Consider the following 20895-nt stretch of genomic DNA (forward strand, 5'->3'; position numbering starts at 1 on the left):
CCACACTCAATATTCTTGAATTAATAACCTCTGTTAGTTGGCGGTAAATACGTTACCATTGTTATATAGATAGGGGGGGGGGTTGTGTGGGACGATGGGGTCCCATTATATGTTATTTTAAACCATCTATCATAGCTGTAATGAAAAACATAATTTGATATACGCAAAATTAACCAATCAGGTGGGACCGGGGGTGGTATCTCCAGTTTGTAACAATGGTAACATTGTATTTACCGCCAACTAACAGAGGTTATTAATTCAAGAATATTGAGTGTATAGCATAACTGAGTTACACGTTCATAACACAGTGGCTAATTTCACAGAAAGTTAATAGTGCACCGGTAGGATTTAAAGGACAATAGAACAGGCAACAATATACGGCAATGCTGATACAGTTAGATAAATCTATCAAATTGCAAGAGTGTACAAATATTATATGAATATCCAGGAAACTAATGACAACATATGCTAAAAGAATAAATAGCATATGATTCAGATGTTAAATCACTGAGTAAACACCACGCAACATTTACATATGTATCGGCATAACAATTAACTGCAACAGTGTGCAAGAATGTGACAAACAACCTGTTACGTAAATAAAGCCCGTGTTAGAACTTGCTAATATATATCAAGTAACTTTTTTATACGCTGTAAACTGTGAATTCAGCATACATACAGAGATATCAGTTAACTATTAACAAATAATAATAAGCACAAGCAAACTAATCACTGATAAAATCTATGCATGCAAACTAAGCAAAAAATACACATGTGGATGTACTAAGAATATATTAATAAGTAAACGCATGCATACCGTGTCAATAGTTAACCCCTGACAGGGCATATTGGCTCTATTGCAGTAACGTATGAATGCCTACTTTCAAGTATCAACCAACAGTATTAATGTTAAGCAAAACACTAACTGTTAAAATCCAACAATACATATACCAAGTAATGTATATGTTAGTGCACTAATAATCCATCACAAATTATTACAGGTAGAAGGTTAAAATAATTAACCCTTTACAATGTATATGAGTTCCACAGAAGTGATGTGTGAATATATAAAGAAGCAATTGTAACCAAAGCCATAACAAAGTGAATTTATTACTGAACATTCGCATACACACTTATGAGATATTGAACCCCAACAGTGTGCTAAAATTTAATAGTAGTAGCAGATACAAACCAGTCAATGATACAACATGCTACTGAAGATAGATCCTGTGTTACTACTTTAACAACGCGCATTCAATAAAATCATTTTTATTACAAAAGGGTACAGAAATTAACCCTTGATAGTATGCACTAATTCTACCTACACCATATGAATGTAATCAAGCGACACAGAGTGACAGACCAACACTCAATGCTTGATATTGATATACCTTAGTAACAATATTTATCAGTTAAATAATATTAACTAATAATAAACAAATCCCATCTATTTGATACTATACAGAGGGATCTGACCATACAGGTTATATTATAAAGGCCAGATTAATAATTTTCAGATCTTGCAATATACTCAATACAGCAACTCATGATAGAGCATTTTAAACGTTTGTATTGTCCCATCTTTTAATCAGTCCAATAAAAGTTAAATTTTAAACACGTTTTCTTTGCCTCTACAACCAGTCTGGCCAGAGAGTGCTACAACAAGCATTTCTTTTCAGGGAACCTATTCCCTATTGTTCACATAAATTCAGTGTTAAATGCTAGCACCATATTTGATACTTAGATATAAGGTATCTGGAGCAATAAACAACCGAGGAGCTTGCCTTGATAGTGCCCTTGCAATTGTGTGTTTAGTATTAAGCCAATAGAATTGAGCTCGCATTCTATTGGCTGATTGGAACAGCCAATAGAATGCAAGCTCAATACTATTGGCTGATTGGATCAGCCAATAGGATTGAACTTCAATTCTATTGGCTGATTGCATCGCCAATAGGATTTTCCTACCTTAATTCCGATTGGCTGATAGAATCCTATCAGCCAATCGGAATTCAAGGGACACCATTTAAAGGAACCTTCATTCTTCAGTTGGACTTCGTTTGAAGAGGATGCTCCACGTCGGCTGGATTGAAGATGGACCCGCTCCGCTCCGGATGGTTGAAGATAGAAGATGCTGCCTGGATGAAGACTTCTGGCCGTCTGGAGGACCTCTTCTGCCCGGATCGGATGAAGACTTCTGGCCATCTGGAGGACCACTTCTGCCCGGTTGGGTGAAGACGTCTCAAGGTAGGGTGATCTTCAAGGGGTTAGTGTTAGGTTTTATTAAGGGGGGATTAGGTGGGTTTTAGAGTAGGGTTGGGTGTGTGGGTGGTGGGTTTTAATGTTGGGGGGGTTTTGTATTTATTTTTTTTACAGGTAAAAGAGCTGATTACTTCGGGGCAATGCCCCGCAATAGGGCCCTTTTAAGGGCTATTTGTAATTTAGTATAGGGTAGGGATTTTTATTATTTTGGGGGGCTTTTTTATTTTATTAGGGGGATTAGATTATGTGTAATTAGTTTTAAAAAATTGTAATTATTTTATTATTTTCTGTAATTTTGTGGGTTTTTTTTCGTACTTTAGTTTATTTAATTTAATTGTAATTAATTGTAGTTAATGTAGGTGATTAATTTAATTATAGTGTAGTGTTAGGTGTAATTGTAACTTAGGTTAGGGTTTATTTTACAGGTAAATTTGTACTTATTTTAGCTAGGTAGCTATTAAATAGTTAATAACTATTTAATAACTATTCTACCTAGTTAAAATAAATATAAACTTGCCTGTAAAATAAAAATAAATCCTAAGATAGCTACTATGTTATATTGTAGCTACTATGTTATATTGTAGCTAGCTTAGGGTTTATTTTATAGTTAAGTATTTAGTTTTAAATAGGAATAATTTAGTTGATAGGAATATTTATTTAGATTTATTTAAATTATATTTAAGTTAGGGGGGTGTTAGGGTTAGACTTAGATTTAGGGGTTAATAACTAATATAGTGGTGGCGACGTTGGGGGCGGCAGATTAGGGGTTAATAAATGTAGGTAGGTGTCAGCGATGTTAGGGATGGCAGATTAGGGGTTAATAAATGTAGGTAGGTGTCAGCGATGTTAGGGATGGCAGATTAGAGGTTAATAAAATTTAACTAATGTTTGCATGGCAGGAGTGCGGCGGTTTAGGGGTCAATATATTTATTAAAGTGGCGGCGATGTCCGGTCGGCAGATTAGGGGTTAAAAATTTTAGTTAAGTGTTTGCGATGTGGGGGGGCCTCGGTTTAGGGGTTAATAGGTAGTTTATGGGTGTTAGTGTACTTTTTAGCACTTTAGTTAAGAGTTATGTTACAGCGTTAGCCCATAAAACTCTTAACTACTGACTTTTAAATGCGGTAGGAGTCTTGACAGGAGAGGCTGTACCGCTCACTTTTTCCAAGGCTCGTAATACCGGCGTTAGGAAAATCCCATTGAAAAGATAGGCTACGCAATTGATGTAAGTGGATTTACGGTATGCTCGAGTCGCGGAAAAAAAAGTGAGCGCTACACCTGTACCTGCCAGACTCGTAATACCAGCGGGCGTTAAAAAGCAGTGTTGGGACCCCTCAACGCTGTTTTTTTTTTTTTTTTTTTTTTAAATATTTTTTTTTATTGAGGGAAAAATGTTGGCAAACAAGTCAAACAATTGAACAATATACAGTCACCTACAAAGAGAAACAATGGCAAGGTATCTTATATAGTATACATTATAGGCTGCAAAAACCAAGGTTAATAATATCAATTGTACTATTGAAAGACAAAGTAGGTAGATGCCAATGATAATCGAAACCTTCTCTGCAGAAATATGAGGCCTCTCTTGGGCCTCAGACCATGAAAAGAAAAAATAAACATTTGTAGAAGGCTACTTAAAATAGGATAGATCACTTATGGATCCCTTAACATTCACCTCAGATTTTACATTTTCATGATGTTATAGCTGGTAACTAATAATGTAGTAAAACAATTTTTAAGGGGTATGAATAGGATGAAGTTTAAATTGAGTAGGTTTAAGACTGGGAGAGTTGTTAGATTTAAGGCTTTTAACTCAATTTGTAAGTGAAGCTGATCATTTTGATTATGCTAAAAAAAAAGGGAGGGATAAAGTCAACATTGTAGGAAAATGAAAAGCTGCAAGCATAAAAGTAGTGATGGTTGCGGTACTGTGTCTAATGGGATTTATGATAAAGTATATTATTGTTATTAAGTGCATGGAAATGCTATGTATGAAAATATGCTGTAGAACTGGTAACACCAACATAGTAAAATAATTAAGTAGGAATAAACAGGATACGACATAGGCAAGATAAGTCGTGTAGTTAGATCTCCCAAATTAGGAGGTACATTATTGTGGGGAGGGGGGGGAGGTGGGCAGATAGGTGTGGGAAATATGATAGAAGGAACTCTACGCCATTGAAATAATTGGTTGGGGCAAATAACAATAAGGAAGTATGTCTCCGGTTACAATAAGGGCCTAGGGACACCTACTCTGGGCTAGGGCAAACCAAACTTCAAGGGTATGTGCTAGAGCATGGTAAAGGGGACTGTCCGCAATAAAGGGATATAGCAAGCCCCTAGCGGGACAAGCTAAGCTTGATTATATAAATGGATGACTTCCATTTCTGTCAGGACATCCGGTATGGGAAGGGTAGATGAGTCAGTCATATGTAGGAGCTCTGTTTATATGACAATTACCAAAAGTTAATGGTAACATGTGGTTAGAACTAAAATACATCTGTATAGCCACACACTTATAAGAAGCATGCGCCCACTGCTTCGGCCGCTAGCAGGGGAGCTTCCAAATCAAAGGTTGCACCATATTACTGGGAGTGTGTCTGTTACAATAGAAGTTTCCCTAGAATTGGAGGATACATGTAGGGGCTAAGGTCCAGCCTTAGCCAAACAGGCATGGGAATGAAATAAAGATATCACCATGTAATAGTGCTATTTATCCCTCAGAGTGTGTGACTAACATGAAAGGAGTTTGAGAGTGCAGGATGACAAACATACATACACCTACAGTGATCATGTCAAATGTAGTAAGAGCTTGCAATCGTTGACTATATATAAATATACAATAAGACCGGATTTATCCTAACAAATAAATCTTTGCATTAAAGGGAACAACTTCTACATGTTTAAAAAGTTATATCTAACATGAAAAGCAGTTAAACAAAGAAGCTGGAACCTCTATGGATTAAAGAAGCAGTAGACAGTTGGTTACCTCGGTAGAATATGTGACATCCTAGGTCATTAATATTTTAAGCAGAAATCTCACACCTAGTTAATTACACCTATGGGAGCATAATCATGGGGAACAACATACAGCCTGATATAAAAACTAGGGCATTGTATAAGCGATAATTAGAAATACACATAAGGACATCTCTCTTTGTAAATAATGCAAAATCAGCTAAGTAATTGTATGCAGAGGTTACTTAAACTAAAACGCAGCGAGGAAACTGCTCATAAGGTACATAGATAGACAGAGAATGTGTGGTTGGTCACATTAATCTGCAGTCATCTGCGTGGAGAAAAGTGACAATGTAATTAACAGTGACACACGCACGTAACTGAGTAAAATGGGCTCAACTGACAAACAGGCAAACATATAATAAACTGAGGTGAACCAGTATTTTCCAACTGTCAAGTTAGGCTTATGACATCGATGGGTCTAAAACTCAAAAGTTGACAATAGGAAGTCTCAGAAATAAGAAGTTACAAAATATAAAATGACCAGCCCGTATCTTAACGTGATGGTTAACACGGCTTGCAATGAAGTACCTATTGTAAAGCGTATCTGGCCTAGCGTAAGAGGTCCACATATTATCGTGTGTATAAGTGTTCCCCATAGATGACAGCATAATCCAAAAAACAAGGTCGCACATTCAGTCCTCTGGTTCACCTGTAATTATCGCATGCCGTGCCCCATAGCAAGCTTAACAGTAGGGTGATCCGGTAAGACGTAAGCATGGCTGACCCAGAGTATGTCTCAGACTATGTTACCTCTGTATAGGACCAGCCGGGAGAGTGTGTTCTAGCCGATACCGGCTTTAAAAGGGGATGGTGGAGATCCCTGCAGCGCAAGTTTCTGGAGCGGTATGTGCTGAGGGGAGATCATCGCCACTGCCGACCCCCAACTCAGATCAGCAGGACACATAGTAGGGCGCTTAGCCTGAATGTTAGCGCTCCCGGAGCGATCCCTGCTCGTTGTTAGTTGCTGAGGTCGCAGCACAGCCCGCTCCGGGTCTTTATACTGTTGATCATCAATCTGTCCCTCGGAAAGGCAGAGGTCTCCAGCCTCCCGTATGTAAGGTGAGATCTCGTTCAGGAGTGTGCTGCTGAGTTGCAGAGGATCGCAAGAGCGCGTATCCTCCAATTTGCCGGCAGACTGGGATTTAACATCTGGGTCAGGCAGGTTCACAATAGATTGCATAGATTCAGTGAAGCGGAGTTGATATTGCTTTAGAAGGGCCTCGATGTCCTTCAAGAGGCAGCAAGCCAATGCCATGGTGAGCTTAGAAAGGTTTCTTGTGGGTTATCCTTCACGTGTAGATTAAAGATGGCTGCTCAAGAAAGGCCTCAACTTGTTCCCCCGACAAAACAGTCAGGCCAGCTTAACTTCTCATTGTCCTTCAGATTCCGAATTTCTGAATGATGCTCAGTGAGCAATTAGGCACTGTTTCGGCCTGCGCCGTATTCATAGTCATAGAGGACTATGAATACGGCGCAGGCCGAAACATGTTAGTCTATTTCTTTTTTCTATAGGGTATGCACCCTCCATGTTTTAAACAATTTTCAATAAAGAGACTTTTTATTTAAGCAACAGCAACTGACATTTTGTTTTGTTTTTCTGAGCTGAAGAACTTTTCTACCAAAAACTGCTTCCGATGAGGCAAATACATCAAAATGGTAGATTTTAGTAAATGTATGCAAAGAAGACCAAGTTGCTGCTTTTGCAAATCTGATCAACCGAAGCTTCATTCTTAAAAGCCCACAAAGTGGAAAATGATCTAGTAGAATGAGCTGTGATTCTCTGAGGCAGGGCCTGACCCGACTCCAAATAAGCCTGATGAATCAAAAGCTTTAACTAGGATGCCAAGGAAATGGCAGAAGCTTTCTGACCTTTCCTAGGACCAGAAAAAATAACAAATAGACTAGAAGTCTTCCTGAAATCTTTAGTAGCTTCAACATAATATTTCAAAGGTCTTACAACATCCAGAGAATAAGGATCTCTCCAAAGAATTCTTAGGATTAGGAAACAAAGAGGGAACAACAATTTCCCTATTAATGTTGTTAGAATTCACAACTTTAGGTAAAAACTTAAATGCAGTCCGAAAACTGCCTTACAAGAAAGAGGAGATAATTTGTAAACTCTTCTAGCAGAAGAGAACGCCAAAAGGAACAACACTTTCCAGTAGTTTAATATCCAAAGAATGCATAGGCTCAAATGGAGGAGCCTGTAAAGCCTTCAAAACCAAATTAAGACTCCAAGGAGGAGAGATTGATTTAATGACAGGCTTGATACGGACCAAAGCCTGCACAAAACAGTGACTATCAGGAAGATTAGCAATCTTTCTGTGAAAAAAAAACAGAAAGAGCAGTGATTTGTCCCTTCAAGGAACTTGCAGACAAACCATTATCCAAACCATCCTGAAGAAACTGTAAAATTCTAGGAATTCTAAAAGAATGCCAGGAGAATTTATGAAAAGAACAGCATGAAATATAAGTCTTCCAAACTCGATAATAAATCTTCCTAGAAACAGATTTACAAACCTGTAACATAGTATCAATCACTGAGTCAGAGAAACCTCTATGACTAAGCATTCAATTTCCATACCTTCAAATTTAACGATTTGAGATCCTGATGGAAAAACGGTCCTTGAGACAGAAGGTCTGGTCTTAAAGGAAGTGGCCAAGGTTGGCAACTGGACATCCGGACAAGATCCGCATACCAGAACCTGTGAGGCCATGCTGGTGCTACCAGAAACACAAATGATTGTTCCATGATGAACTTGGAGATCACTCTTGGAAGAAGAACTAGAGGCGGGAAGATATAAGCAGGTTGGTAAAACTAAGGAACTGCTAACGCATCCACCGACTCTGCCTGAGGATCCCTGGACCTGGACAAGTACCTGGGAAGTTTCTTGTTTAGATGGGAAGCCATTAGATCTATTTCTGGAAGACCCCACATCTGAACAATCTGAAAAAACACATCTGGATGGAGAGACCACTCCCCCGGATGTAAAGTCTGACGGCTGAGATAATCCGCTTCCCAATTGTCTACACCTTGGATATGCACCGCAGAAATTAGATAGGAGCTGGATTCCGCCCAAGAAAGTATCCAAGATACTTCTTTCATAGCTAGGGGACTGTGAGTCCCACCCTGATGATTGACAAAAGCCACAGTTGTGAAATTGTTTGTCTGAAAACAAATGAATGGTTCTCTCTTCAACAGAGGCCAAACCTGAAGAGCCCTGAAAATAGCACAGAGTTCAAAAATATTGATTTGTAACCTCGCCTCTTGAGATTTCCAAGCCCCTTGTGCTGTAAGAGATCCCCAGACAGCTCCCCAACCTGAAAGACTTGCATCTGTTGTGATTACAGTCCCGGTCAGACGAACAAGAGAGGCTCCTTGAGCTATACGCTGGTGATCTAGCCACCAAGTTAGAGAGAGTCGAACATTGGGATTTAAGGATATTAATTATGATATCCTTGTATAATCCCTGCACCATTGATTCAGCATACAAAGCTGAAGAGGTCTCATATGAAAATGAGCAAAGGGGATCGGGCCCGATGCTGCAGTCATGAGACCTAAAACTTCCATGCACATAGCCACTTAAGGGAATGATTGAGACTGAAGGTTCTGACAGGCTGAAACCAATTTCATTCGTCTCTTGTCTGTTAGAGACATAGTCATGGACACTCACTCTATCTGGAAACCTAAAAAGGTGACCCTTGTCTGAGGAATCAAAGACCTTTTTTGGTAAATTGATCCTCCATCCATGTATTTGAAGAAACACCACTAGTTGATTCGTGTGAGATTGGGCAGAATGTAAAGACTGAGCTAGTACCAAGATATCGTCCAAATAAGGAAGCACCGCAATACCCTGTTCTCCGATTACAGAGTGGTAGGGCACCGAGAACCTTTGAAAAAATTCTTTGAGCTGTCGCTAGGCAAAATGGAAGAGCGACAAATTGGTAATTCTTGTCTAGAAAAGAGAATCGCAGAAACCGATAGTGGTCTGGATGAATCGGAATATGAAGATATCCATCCTGTAAGTCTATCGTGGACATATAATGACCTTGTTGAACAAAAGGCTGAATAGTCCTTATAGTCACCATTTTGAAAGTTGGCACTCTTACAAAACGATTCAAAATTCTCAGATCCAGAACTGGCATGAATTTTCTTTCTTTGGGACAATGAATAGAATTGAATAAAACCCCAGACCCTGTTCCTGAAACGGAACGGATAGGATTATCCCTTAAAGCTCTAGATCTGAAACACACTTCAGAAAAGCCTGAGCGTTCACTGGATTTGCTGGAACGTGTGAGAGAAAAAAAATCTTCTCACAGGAGGTCTTACTCTGAATCCTATTCGATACCCTTGAGAGACAATATTCTGAATCCACTGATTTTGGACAGAATCTGCCCAAATGTTTTGGAAAATTTTTAATCTTCCCCCCACCAGCTGAACTGGAATGGGGGCCGCACCTTCATGCAGACTTGAGGGCTGGCTTTGGTTTCGTAAATGGCTTGAATTTATTCCAACTTGAAGAAGGTTTCCAATTGGAACCAGATTCCTTGGGGGGAAGGATTGGCTTTCTGTTCCTTATTCTGTCAAAAAGAACGAAAACGATTAGAAGCTTTAGATTTACCCTTAGATCTTTTATCCTGAGGCAAACAAACTCCCTTCCCCCCAGTGATGGTTGAAATAATTGAATCCAACTGAGAACCAAATAAATTATTACCTTGCAAAGAAAGAGATAGTAATCTAGACTTAGATACCATGTCAGCATTCCAATATTTGAGCCACAAAGCTCTTCTAGCTAAAATAGCTAAAGACATAGATTTAACATCAATTTTGATGATATCAAAAATAGCATCACAGATAAAATGATTAGCATGTTGAAGCAAGCAAACAATGCTAGACAAATCAGAATCAGTTTCCTGTTGCGCTAAGCTTTCCAACCAAAACGTTGAAGCAGCTGCAACATCAGCCATAGATATAGCAGGCCTAAGAATTTAGCCAGAAAATAAATACGCTTTCCATAGATAAGATTCAAGTTTACTATCTAAATGATCCTTAAAATAAGTACTATCTTCCATAGGAATAGTTTGGCAAGACGAGAGATATCAACTTTGGGGATTCTTTCCCAAAACTCCAATCTAGCTGCTGGCAAAGGATACAACTTTTTAAACCTAGAAGAAGGAATAAAAGAAGTACCAGGCCTATCCCATTCCTTTGAAATCATATCAGAAATAGCATCAGGAACTGGAAAAACCTCTGGAGTAACCACAGGAGGTTTATAAACAGAATTTAAATGTTTACTAGTTTTAGTATCAAGAGGACTAGATTCCTCAATATCCAAAGTAATCAACACCTCTTAACAAGGAACGAATATACTCCATCTTAAAGTGATAAGTAGATTTGTCAGTGTCAATATCTGAGGAAGGATCTTCTAAATCAGATAGATCCTCATCAGAGGAGGATAATTCAGTATATTGTCGGTCATTTGAAATTTCATCAACTTTATGAGAAGTTTTAAAAAGACCTTTTACGTTTATTAGAAGGCGGAATAGCAGACAAAGCCTTCTGAATCGCATCAGCAATACATTCTTTAATATTCACAGGGATATCAAGTACATTAGATGTTGAAGGAACAACAGGCATTGTACTAGTACTGATGGATACATTCTCTGCATGTAAAAGTTTATCATGACAACTGTTACAAACTACAGCTGGAGATATTATCTCCGCCAACTTACAACAGATACACTTAGCTTTGGTAGAACTGTTATCAGGCAGCAGGATTCCAACAGTCGTTTCTGAGACAGGATCAGATTGACACATCTTGCAAATGTAAGAGAAAAAAACAACATATAAAGCAAAATGATCAATTTCCTTATATGGCAGTTTCAGGAATGGAAAAAAAAATGCAAACAGCATAGCCCTCTGAGCATAAAAAAAGCCTGCCCAGAGGCAGAGCTTTTCTCCACTTTCTGCGATGAGATTTTTTTAGTGAAACATTTTCTGCAGATAACTTTGAAATAAAATTACATTTTAAATTAGGCAGTTCCGCTAAAGCACCAGTTCAATATTGCAATGTGTTGATTAACTAGAGAATAAAACATTTTTTAAAGATTTATAATATAGTGCAGCAGTTGAAAATTGCTTTGCAAATTAGCTGCAAAGAAAAAAAGAAAGTTTTTAAAATGTCTTGTGACAAAATCCCTGAGATAACAATAAATGTACTGCTGCATTGTAGGGCGGCTCCATATTTGACTGTTCTCTTCAAACAGCACTTTGTTCTGGATGCACTGTGTTAAGAAAAAAATTACACAGTGCAGCCAGAGCACAGTACAGTTTGAAGAGAAAATTCTGATGCAGAGCAGCGCTGCAAAGAAAAAAAAGAGTCAACAGTTCCTGAATGTGTCCCATTCTTTCTGCAGACATGCTGCATTTTCTGCAATGACATCTCAGATCACTGCATGTTCTGCCTTGGGGAAAAAAGGCAAAGGCATATAGGAAGTGGGGTTTAAATAATTAAATTATTTAGCGCCAAGAATGACGCACAACGCAAAATGAATTTTTTTTTGGCACCAACAACATCCGGAATGATGCAACTCGCGTCGTGACAGACGCAACCTTGTGCAAGGAAACCTGGCGTCAACTAAGACACCGGAAATGATGAATTTGCATCACCAAACGTACCTTCGTGCCAAAAATATTTTCTTGCGCCAAGAATGACGCAATAAATATCAGCATTTTGCGACCTTGCAAGCCTAATTTTAATAATTAATAAAAAAGCCGTCAATTTGAAGAAAAGACTATACCCCAGGTAAGAAAAAATAACTTCCTAAATATGTTTTCCCAATTTTGAAACTGATAGTCTGCAAAAGGAAATATACATAAATCTGACAAATATAAATACAATACATATATTTAAAACTTTATATTAATACATAAAGTGCCAAACCATAGCTGAGAGTGTCTTTAAGTAATGAAAACATACTTACTGAAAGACACCCATCCACATATAGCAGATAGCCAAACCAGTACTGAAACAGTAACAGTAGAGGTAATGGAATATGAGAATATATTGTCGATCTGAAAAGGGAGGTAAGAGATGAATCTCTACGACTGATAACAGAGAACCTTTGAAAAGATTTCTGTGAGGAAAACCCTAGAATCAATAGGTGATACACTCGTCACATCCCTCTGACAAACACTGTACTCTGAGAGAAATCGGGCTTCAAAATGCTGAGAAGCTTATATCACAGAAGAAAATCAAGCACAAACTTACTTCACCACCTCCATAGGGAGGCAAAGTTTGTAAAACTGAATTGTGGGTGTGGTGAGGGGTGTATTTATAGGCATTTTGAGGTTTGGGAAAATTTGCCCCTCCTGGTAGGATTGTATATCCCATACATCACTAGCTCATGGACTCTTGCCAATTACATGAAAGAAATACACATTTGAATCTGATAGAAATTCTAAGAAAGCATAAATAGCCTGAAAGGAGTCACAGAACATACAATATTTGTAGCAGAATTATCAAAGCAGTTTACAAACATTCTGCTCATTGACCACTGGGGGGGGGGGGGGGAGAGTGCTAGAATTCTGTCTGCAACCTTAAAAAAAAAAAAAAAAAAAAGAAAAAAAAAAAAAAGTAGATGCTTGCTCTTAATTCCCATGAAAATTAAATTGGAGACATAATTTCTTAAAGGGACATTAAACCAAAAATGTTTCTTTTATTATTTGAATATACCATAAAATTGTAAACAACTTTCCAATGTACTTGTTATATAGTTTGCTTTGTTCTTTGGTATCCTTTGTTGAAAATCATACCTTGGTAGGCTTAAAGGATCAATGCACTCATAGGAGCTAGCTGCTGATTGGTGGCTGCACATATAAGCCTCTTGGTTCACTTAATGTGTTTAGCTAGCTCTCAGTAGTGCATTGCTGCTCTTTCAATCGGTGTAGAAAGCCTGGGAAAGTGAGCAAGAGTAGGAGAGCACGTGGGATGTGCATAAGAGTGGCATAGGAACCTACTTAAATGTGTGAGAGAATCCAGGGGGGTGTTTGTGTGACCACCTCTCGGGTGTGGATACTGAGTCAGCTCCAGGCATACTTCAGTACTGCAACTATAACACTTCGAGAGACTGCCATCACACTCTTGCCCACCCAATCACTACACCTCCAGAGTAAGTACCCAGGTGGGCAAAACTGTGCATAAAACGGAGGAGGTGAACAATAAAGCTGTACATTCCTCCTAAATTGGAAAGAGAAGTGATTAAAGTGAGCTTCGAGATTATTTAATGTGCTTAGTCTTGGAAGCCCATGTCCATATTCGTTTGACACTCCGGAAATTAAATAAAATAAAAGACAGTATTTTATTTCAAAACATTGATTTTCAGGACTAAATTTTACTGCCTTGAACAAGAAGGAAAAGTGACAATTCTGTTCTTCAAAACACTGGTGTATTATTGTATTATATTCTGGTCCATTGGCATAACTACACTATACAGTCTACATGTAATAATGGATTTAGTCTACGATCTAAGCACTAAAAACCAACAGGAAAGAAAGAATCCTGCCCCTCCAAAAAAATAGAATCTCTTACCTTACCCCATATCACATAGGGCCAAAGAGTTCCCCGCGCTAGAGATAATCCTGACTGCAAGCGGCCTGGCTGTTCATCAATATATATTGATTGTGGAGGAGGAACAGAGTAAACAGAAAACTAAAAGAAATAAAATGCAGATCACATACATATATTTTTTTTACATGCATAGATTATGATTTAATAATTAAATTATCACAACTAATATTAGGATAGTAGATATAGCTAGAAACTATTTTAATCATCAACTGCAAATAAAACCAAGTATGAATCTTGTTTGTTTAACTCACAAACGATTTCCAGATTAATGTATCCTTATTGTTACAGTGTATCACACATGCAACACTTAAAAAAAAGGAATAATAAATTATCTGGAGTATTCCAAATGTCTAACATTACATACATGACCATAAGTGTTAAATAATAAAAAATAAATAAAATAATTGGATATCTTATGTATTGTGATTTAATGTTTTCTGGGCTAATTTATAAAGTCACATTCCCCAGATGAGACAGTGTATTTCTTATATCTGATAGTAAATAATCAGATTTATAGAAAATAATATTTAAATTCATATACCAAAGAAGTGTATATGACAAATAAAATAATTGTCAGAATATGCGTAAAAAATGTTGTGGCCACAAATATAAAACAAATTTGATCCAAGAAAATACATACACAGTACACATAAAAATGAGCTGCAGTTTAAAATGTAATCAAACACGATTAATAAATGAAATTATAGCATAACTCAAAACCGTTAAAATTAAGAAGTGTTGAGGTTGGTATATTCTATCTTAGTAATTCTATATTACCGTTCCATACATAGGCAGCTCACTAGGATGGAAATAAAAAACAGAGGACTGATTTAAATCTTATATCAGCTGCTTCTAGTGCTTAGATACTTTGCTTGACACTTGAATAAGGTTAAAATAAATTAATAAAATACAATGTTGCTAATAAGCAGAGTGGTGGACAAAAGCTTTATACAATGTATATAATTCCTTTATTACAGTCAGAAAGCCTTCACTGCTGAATCGCAGCCATTTAACCAACAAGTAACTTTACATAAACCAATTTCTGATGTTTTAGCTTCTGTTAATAAATAAGCAAAAGCTGCTCTTTTTAAACTCAATTTCAGGACCTACAGCACTACTTCTCTAGACAAATTGCCTCTGAACAGAACAGTAGCGGACAAAGACAAATGCAGTTTCAGTCACATAAGTATGATAATAGTTAAGAACGATGCCCCTCTATTCAACTTAAAGGCAAAAACACTCTGGTTACTAGAATACTTTCCCGAAAAGCCATCAATTTTCATCTACTAAAAGGGACATACATGTACTTACAATGTTTTGCAGGGTATCAAAGAAACTTTTAATCCTATAAAGATAGTTTATTTTTCAAAAAGAACAGCATCGCTCTTACTAAGGACCCTAATGTCTCCAGTATTGTCTAAACACATTTTCCTGTATCAGTAGTCTGAATTGATAGATTTTTTTTTTTTAAAAAGAACTTTATTAAGATTTTGAATATACAGAATGGAAAAAGAAAAAAATGGAGATTAGCAACACTGGTGTAATCACACTCAACAGTGTGTATAATTCCATAGTCCATGAGTCTAAACAACAAAAAACATCCTATACTATAAAAGGCCAAGTGTGTTTGTCCGAAGCTGTCATGCGCAGTAGAGACAGCACGAGGACAAACACACCTGGCCTAAGTCCCTAACTGTTCTGCCGACTGCGCCGAGCAGAAGTGGGCGTGGCCGAGCGTGAAGGGGGCGGGGCCTAACGCGGAGGCCCGTGAAGGGGGCGGAGCCTAGCGTGAAGGCCCGTGAAGGGCCGTGGAGAGAGCTCAAACAGCTCAAGAGAGGGTGGAGAGATGTGGATTGAGGGGGAAGATGTGGAGAGAAGGGAGAGATGTGCGGAGATGTGGAGAGATGTGGGGAGAGGGGGGAGATGTGGAGAGAGGGGGGAGGTGTGGAGAGAGGGGAGAGATGTGGGGAGATGTGGAGAAAGGGGGGAGATGTGGAGAGAGGGGGAGATGTGGAGAGATGTGGAGAGAGGGGAGAGATGTGGAGAGATGTGGGGAGATGTGGAGAGATGTGGGGAGATGTGGAGAGATGTGGAGTGAGGGGGGAGATGTGGAGTGAGGGGGGAGATGTGGAGAGAGGGGAGAGATGTGGGGAGATGTGGAGAGAGGGGGGAGATGTGGAGAGAGGGGGGAGATGTGGAGAGAGGGGGGAGATGTGGAGAGAGGGGGGAGAGAGAGAGAGAGAGGAGAGAGAGAATGAGAGAGAGAGGGGGAGAGAGAGAGAGAGGGGGGGGGAGAGAGAGAGAGAGAGGGGGGGAGAGAGAGAGATAGAGAGAGAGAGAGGGGGGAGAGGGAGTGAGAGAGGGGGGAGAGGGAGAGAGAGAGAGAGAGGGGGAGAGGGAGAGAGAGACAGAGGGAGAGAGATAGAGAGACAGGGGAGAGAGAAAGAGGGGAGATGTGGACAGAAAAAGAGAGAGGGGGGAGATAGAGAGAGAGGGGAGTGAGAGAGAGAGAGGGGAGTGAGAGAGAAAGAGGGGAGAGAGAGAGAGAGGGGAGTGAGAGAGAGAGAGACAGAGGGGGGAGAGAGAGGAGGAGAGAGAGAGGAGAGAGAGACAGGGGAGAGAGAGAGAGAGGGGAGAGAGAGAGGGGGGAGAGGGAGGGGAGAGAAATAGAGAGAGGGGGGAGAGAGAGAGGGGGGGAGAGATAGAGGGGCAAGAGAGAGAGAGAGGAGAGACAGAGGGGGGAGAGGGGGAGAAAGAGGAGAGAGAGAGAGAGAGAGAGGGGAGAGAGAGAGTGGGGAGGGGGGGAGAGAGAGAGTGGGGAGGGGGGAGAGAGAGAGAGATAGAGGGAGGAGAGAGAGAGGAGAGAGACAGGGAGAGAGAGAGGGGAGAGAGAGAGAGAGAGGTGAGAGAGAGAGGTGAGAGAGAGAGAGAGAGAGGGGAGAGAGAGGGGGGAGAGAGAGAGAGAGGGGGGGGAGAGGGAGAGAGAGAGGGGGGGGGGAGAGGGAGAGAGAGACAGAAGGAGAGAGATAGAGAGAGAGGGGATAGAGAAAGAGGGGAGATGTGGACAGAAAAAGAGAGAGGGGGGAGATAGAGAGAGAGAGGGGAGTGAGAGAGACAGAGGGGAGAGAGAGAGAGAGAGAGAGAGAGACAGAGGGGGGAGAGAGAGGAGAGAGAGAGAGGGGAGGAGGGGGGAGAGAGAGGGGAGAGAGATAGAGAGAGAGGAGAGACAGAGGGGGGAGAGAGAGAGGGGGAGAAAGAGGAGAGAGAGAGAGAGGCGAGAGAGAGAGAGAGGCGAGAGAGAGAGATAGAGGGGAGAGAGAGAGAGATAGAGGGGAGAGAGAGAGAGATAGAGGGGAGAGAGAGAGAGAGGGGAGAGAGAGAGAGAGAGAGAGAGAGAGGGGAGAGAGAGAGAGAGAGAAAGAGAGGAGAGAGAGAGGGGGGGAGAGAGAGAGGGGAGCGAGAGAGAGAGATAGGGGGAGAGAGTGCAAAAGAGAGGGGGGAGAGAGAGAAAGCAAAAGAGAGTGAGAGGGAGAGAACGCCAGTGGTGGGACCACTGTACTGCAAAAAATGGCCCGTGTGAACGGGCTTTAGGACTAGTCCAATATAATCCACAAAAGTATTTCTGATACCTTCAAAATGTCTATACTAATATAATACAGGCAATATAATTACATTCTAACCTTAGAGAAAAAAACTAAACGGGAAGGAGACTTCCCCATGATTATTCCTCCATAAGGGCCAAATACACTTCTATATAACGTGTATGGCAAGGTCTGGTTCCCTCTCCTCCCTTTTACCTCTGACAGAATAAGAATAGTTATCTTTTGTATCTTGCCCTCCTCTCTAATAAGACATCAACCTCTTTATAATCAGTCTTTCCCAAGAGTCATCACTTCCTTGCCTCAACATACATAATCCAGGGATTCCACAAGGCCAAGAATTGGTCCTTCTGGTCCAGAATATTTGCAGTTAAACTGCCCATCTGGTAATTCTAATCAGCTGTATTATCTACTATAATAAAATTGGGCATAGTAGTTTTCCAGCACCTGGCAATATAAACTCTGGTTGCAGTAATTATCTTTGCAACCAGCTTCTTAGCTTTAGACGATAAACCTCTAGACTATGTAGCAAAACTTATTCTGGAGTTAACTTATTGTTCTGTTATATAAAGCGCTCAATAAGCTTGATGTTTAACCCCTGGATTGGTAGAAATTTTAATGAAAAAGCATAAAATTTCAAATATGTATATAATGCAAAAACTAATGGCAATATATCAATAAAAATGCATCCTTTGCTCCCCAACTTTTTAACTACAAGGATTCAATATATAGATATATATTACGATTTTTGAGTCACAAAATATTGAGTGCTAGGTCACTATAGCAGCTAGAAACGATAACTACACACCTGGAGACACTACTTGTTTGCACCCCATTGCTTTCTGTCCAGCCATCTCATTCTCATACAGTTAGTTGACTGCTGAGAAGGAAGAAGACAGGAGCGAACTTCTACCAGTGGATACAAATGTAAAGCTATTGAGTATTGCTATGACTAAAGTGAACATGAAAGAAAAAAGACCAAAAAAAACCCAAAAAAAGCGCGCAATAAAAAAAAAAAAAACTTTAAAATTTATTTCTATTACCAAATGTACATTGATCTCTTCAGAGATAGAGTATGGTAGAGGTTACATAATTGTTCTTCCCAATCAATTTCAAACTTCCCAAACCAATCCTGAAAATAACACACTAATTCACACAGAACATATATTACCACATAAGTGACTTAAGAGATTTAGATAGAGTTTCAATAAGGTGGGTTTACTATCAAAGGAACAAAAATAGCTTACCTGATTTGGATTCAAAGGATTACCTTTAGGTTCCCTGTCTGAAATTGCATACAAGCTGTAGGATGTGAAGGCCAGTCCGGCAGGCACTGAAGCCAGTTTAATGATCTGAGGTGAAAAACATAGTACAAACCTTAATATCCATGTAGAGTATACTAGTTGCAAACCAAATATAGAACATCACCACAGTGAGTAACCTGTATACAGAGATTTCTAATTGGTGATGTAAATTATAAACTTTATACTAAGACTATGTTGCTTCATCCAAACATGTTTATCTTAGCCATAGTATTTTTATACATGCAACCCCACATGAAATAACACATAGAGGACATTTAAAATTCTAAAAGACTGTATAAAAATTTTTATTTTTACAAGAAAATAAAGCACATTGTCATAGATAAAAGGTGCTTATAAACATTAATTTCATGTTCCCCTTTCTCTAATATGACTACATCAGGGCCTCAATGAACCCCAACTAGTAGTTATTGGCCACTCTTGGACCACAAAATGTAAATATAAATAAGGGGAGTAGATTAAGGAGAGTATAATCAAGGTCCTTCCAGGACCCATTGAAAATATGTGCACATATATAGGTATCTACACACTATATTTAGATAGCAAATATAGAATTATCAGCTCCGCAATATGAAACCCCCGGACCTCTGAAAATGACATATGTAAGAGATTGCGGCTGAGCCTCTGTAAAAGCACAATAAGTTGGCTTATATGTACTAAAAAACACTTTTGAACTTTCCCCCGTCAACTTAAATCAGGGCAATAGAATATAAATGAGAACAGCTAATAGTCTAAGCATGGAAATAAAAAGAATAACTCCTCCCCCTATAGGATTATAATTGTAGAGGAGCTATTAACACTAGGTATAAAGTAGTAGAGGGTTAAACAGCCCCAAAGGGTGATCCTGTAGGTCAATTATAAGAGTAAACCTAGTGTGCTGTCTCGGCCGCCGACAGCCCACTATTTATAAAAGATTAGGTTCCGCTGTCAAATTATTAACAAACAATTGAACCCATAACAACATATGGGACACCTATATTTTTGGAGTAACATTACACAAGATCCCAACATAATTGTAGAGGCATAAGGAGAAGAGTTGCATGCAGTCATAAATAAACAATATTAAATATATATAATAACACAGATGGGCCTCAGAAACTTGGCAGAAGCAAGGCACCTACTCATTTATCAGGCCCTGTAGTCATCACATAAGTCACCAGTTGCTATGTATAGTGACATAAGATAGTCCGAAAGTGTCACTATTGCAGAGCCTCAAACTCCACCAGCATCAGTCCTGGATACAGATGGGCCTCAGAAACTTGGCAGAAGCAAGGCACCTACTCATTTATCAGGCCCTGTAGTCCTCACATAAGTCACCAGTTGCTATGTATAGTGACATAAGATAGTCCGAAAGTGTCACTATTGCAGAGCCTCAAACTCCACCAGTATCAGTCCTGGACTCTAGCCGACACCAACCTTGTGTAAGCGCTGTGACTGCTGCAAACCACGTCCCGCCAACAGAGACCCCAGCAAGGTCTGTATGAGCTCCATCCAAAAAAAAGTGTGCGGTCCGGACTCCAAGGGATCAGTCTCTCTTCTCACAATCTCACACAGATCTCTAGGAGCTACTTTTCTTTTCGAAGTCTGCAAGGGGAAAGACATCATCCGCATGTCTGTTACAAAAACAGAGTACTGAGGATCTTCCGTCTCCCTCTCTGGCTCCGAAGTCTTCAGGGACAAATTAATTGTCTGCATCAAGGGGCACCAAAGATAAGTATTAGCGCTGGCATGTTCCCCCGGCCCAACACTCACTCGGGTATTATTGTCAGCGATTAAGGCTTGGCTATTTGTAGAAGGAGTCGGGTCTCTCTGTTTATCACCGGGAGAGATGAGTATTTTGTCTATACGACGATCTAGCCATGCGTTCAGCGCAGCAAAATGTTCCTCCAAGAGTACAAGCACCCTTTCTTCTAATACTTGCACCGTTGACACCATAGGGATGAGAGAGCATATAGAAATCCCCCTTAGTAAATTACAACGCAAGCTTTTTCGTTGTAGTACGGCAGAGACCAGAAGGTGCTCCGCCGGTGGGGGGGGGGGGGGTAATGAGAGGCCACAACCTCAAA

General features: G+C 39.7%; 1 protein-coding gene across 1 annotated transcript in view; it reads right to left on the bottom strand.

The window, feature by feature from the left end:
• APOOL (apolipoprotein O like) overlaps window positions 1-20895 on the bottom strand; it is a 45579-nt gene that overhangs the window by 15029 nt on the left and 9655 nt on the right. Inside the window, exons 2-3 of the mRNA XM_053699334.1 lie at window positions 18755-18859; window positions 13870-13989 (exon numbers count right to left, since the gene is read on the bottom strand). Of these exons, the coding sequence (XP_053555309.1) occupies window positions 13870-13989; window positions 18755-18859 (225 nt within the window). The remainder of the gene's footprint in view (window positions 1-13869; window positions 13990-18754; window positions 18860-20895) is intronic.

This window comes from Bombina bombina, chromosome 1 (assembly GCF_027579735.1).
Source record: "Bombina bombina isolate aBomBom1 chromosome 1, aBomBom1.pri, whole genome shotgun sequence".
NCBI lineage: Eukaryota > Metazoa > Chordata > Amphibia > Anura > Bombinatoridae > Bombina > Bombina bombina.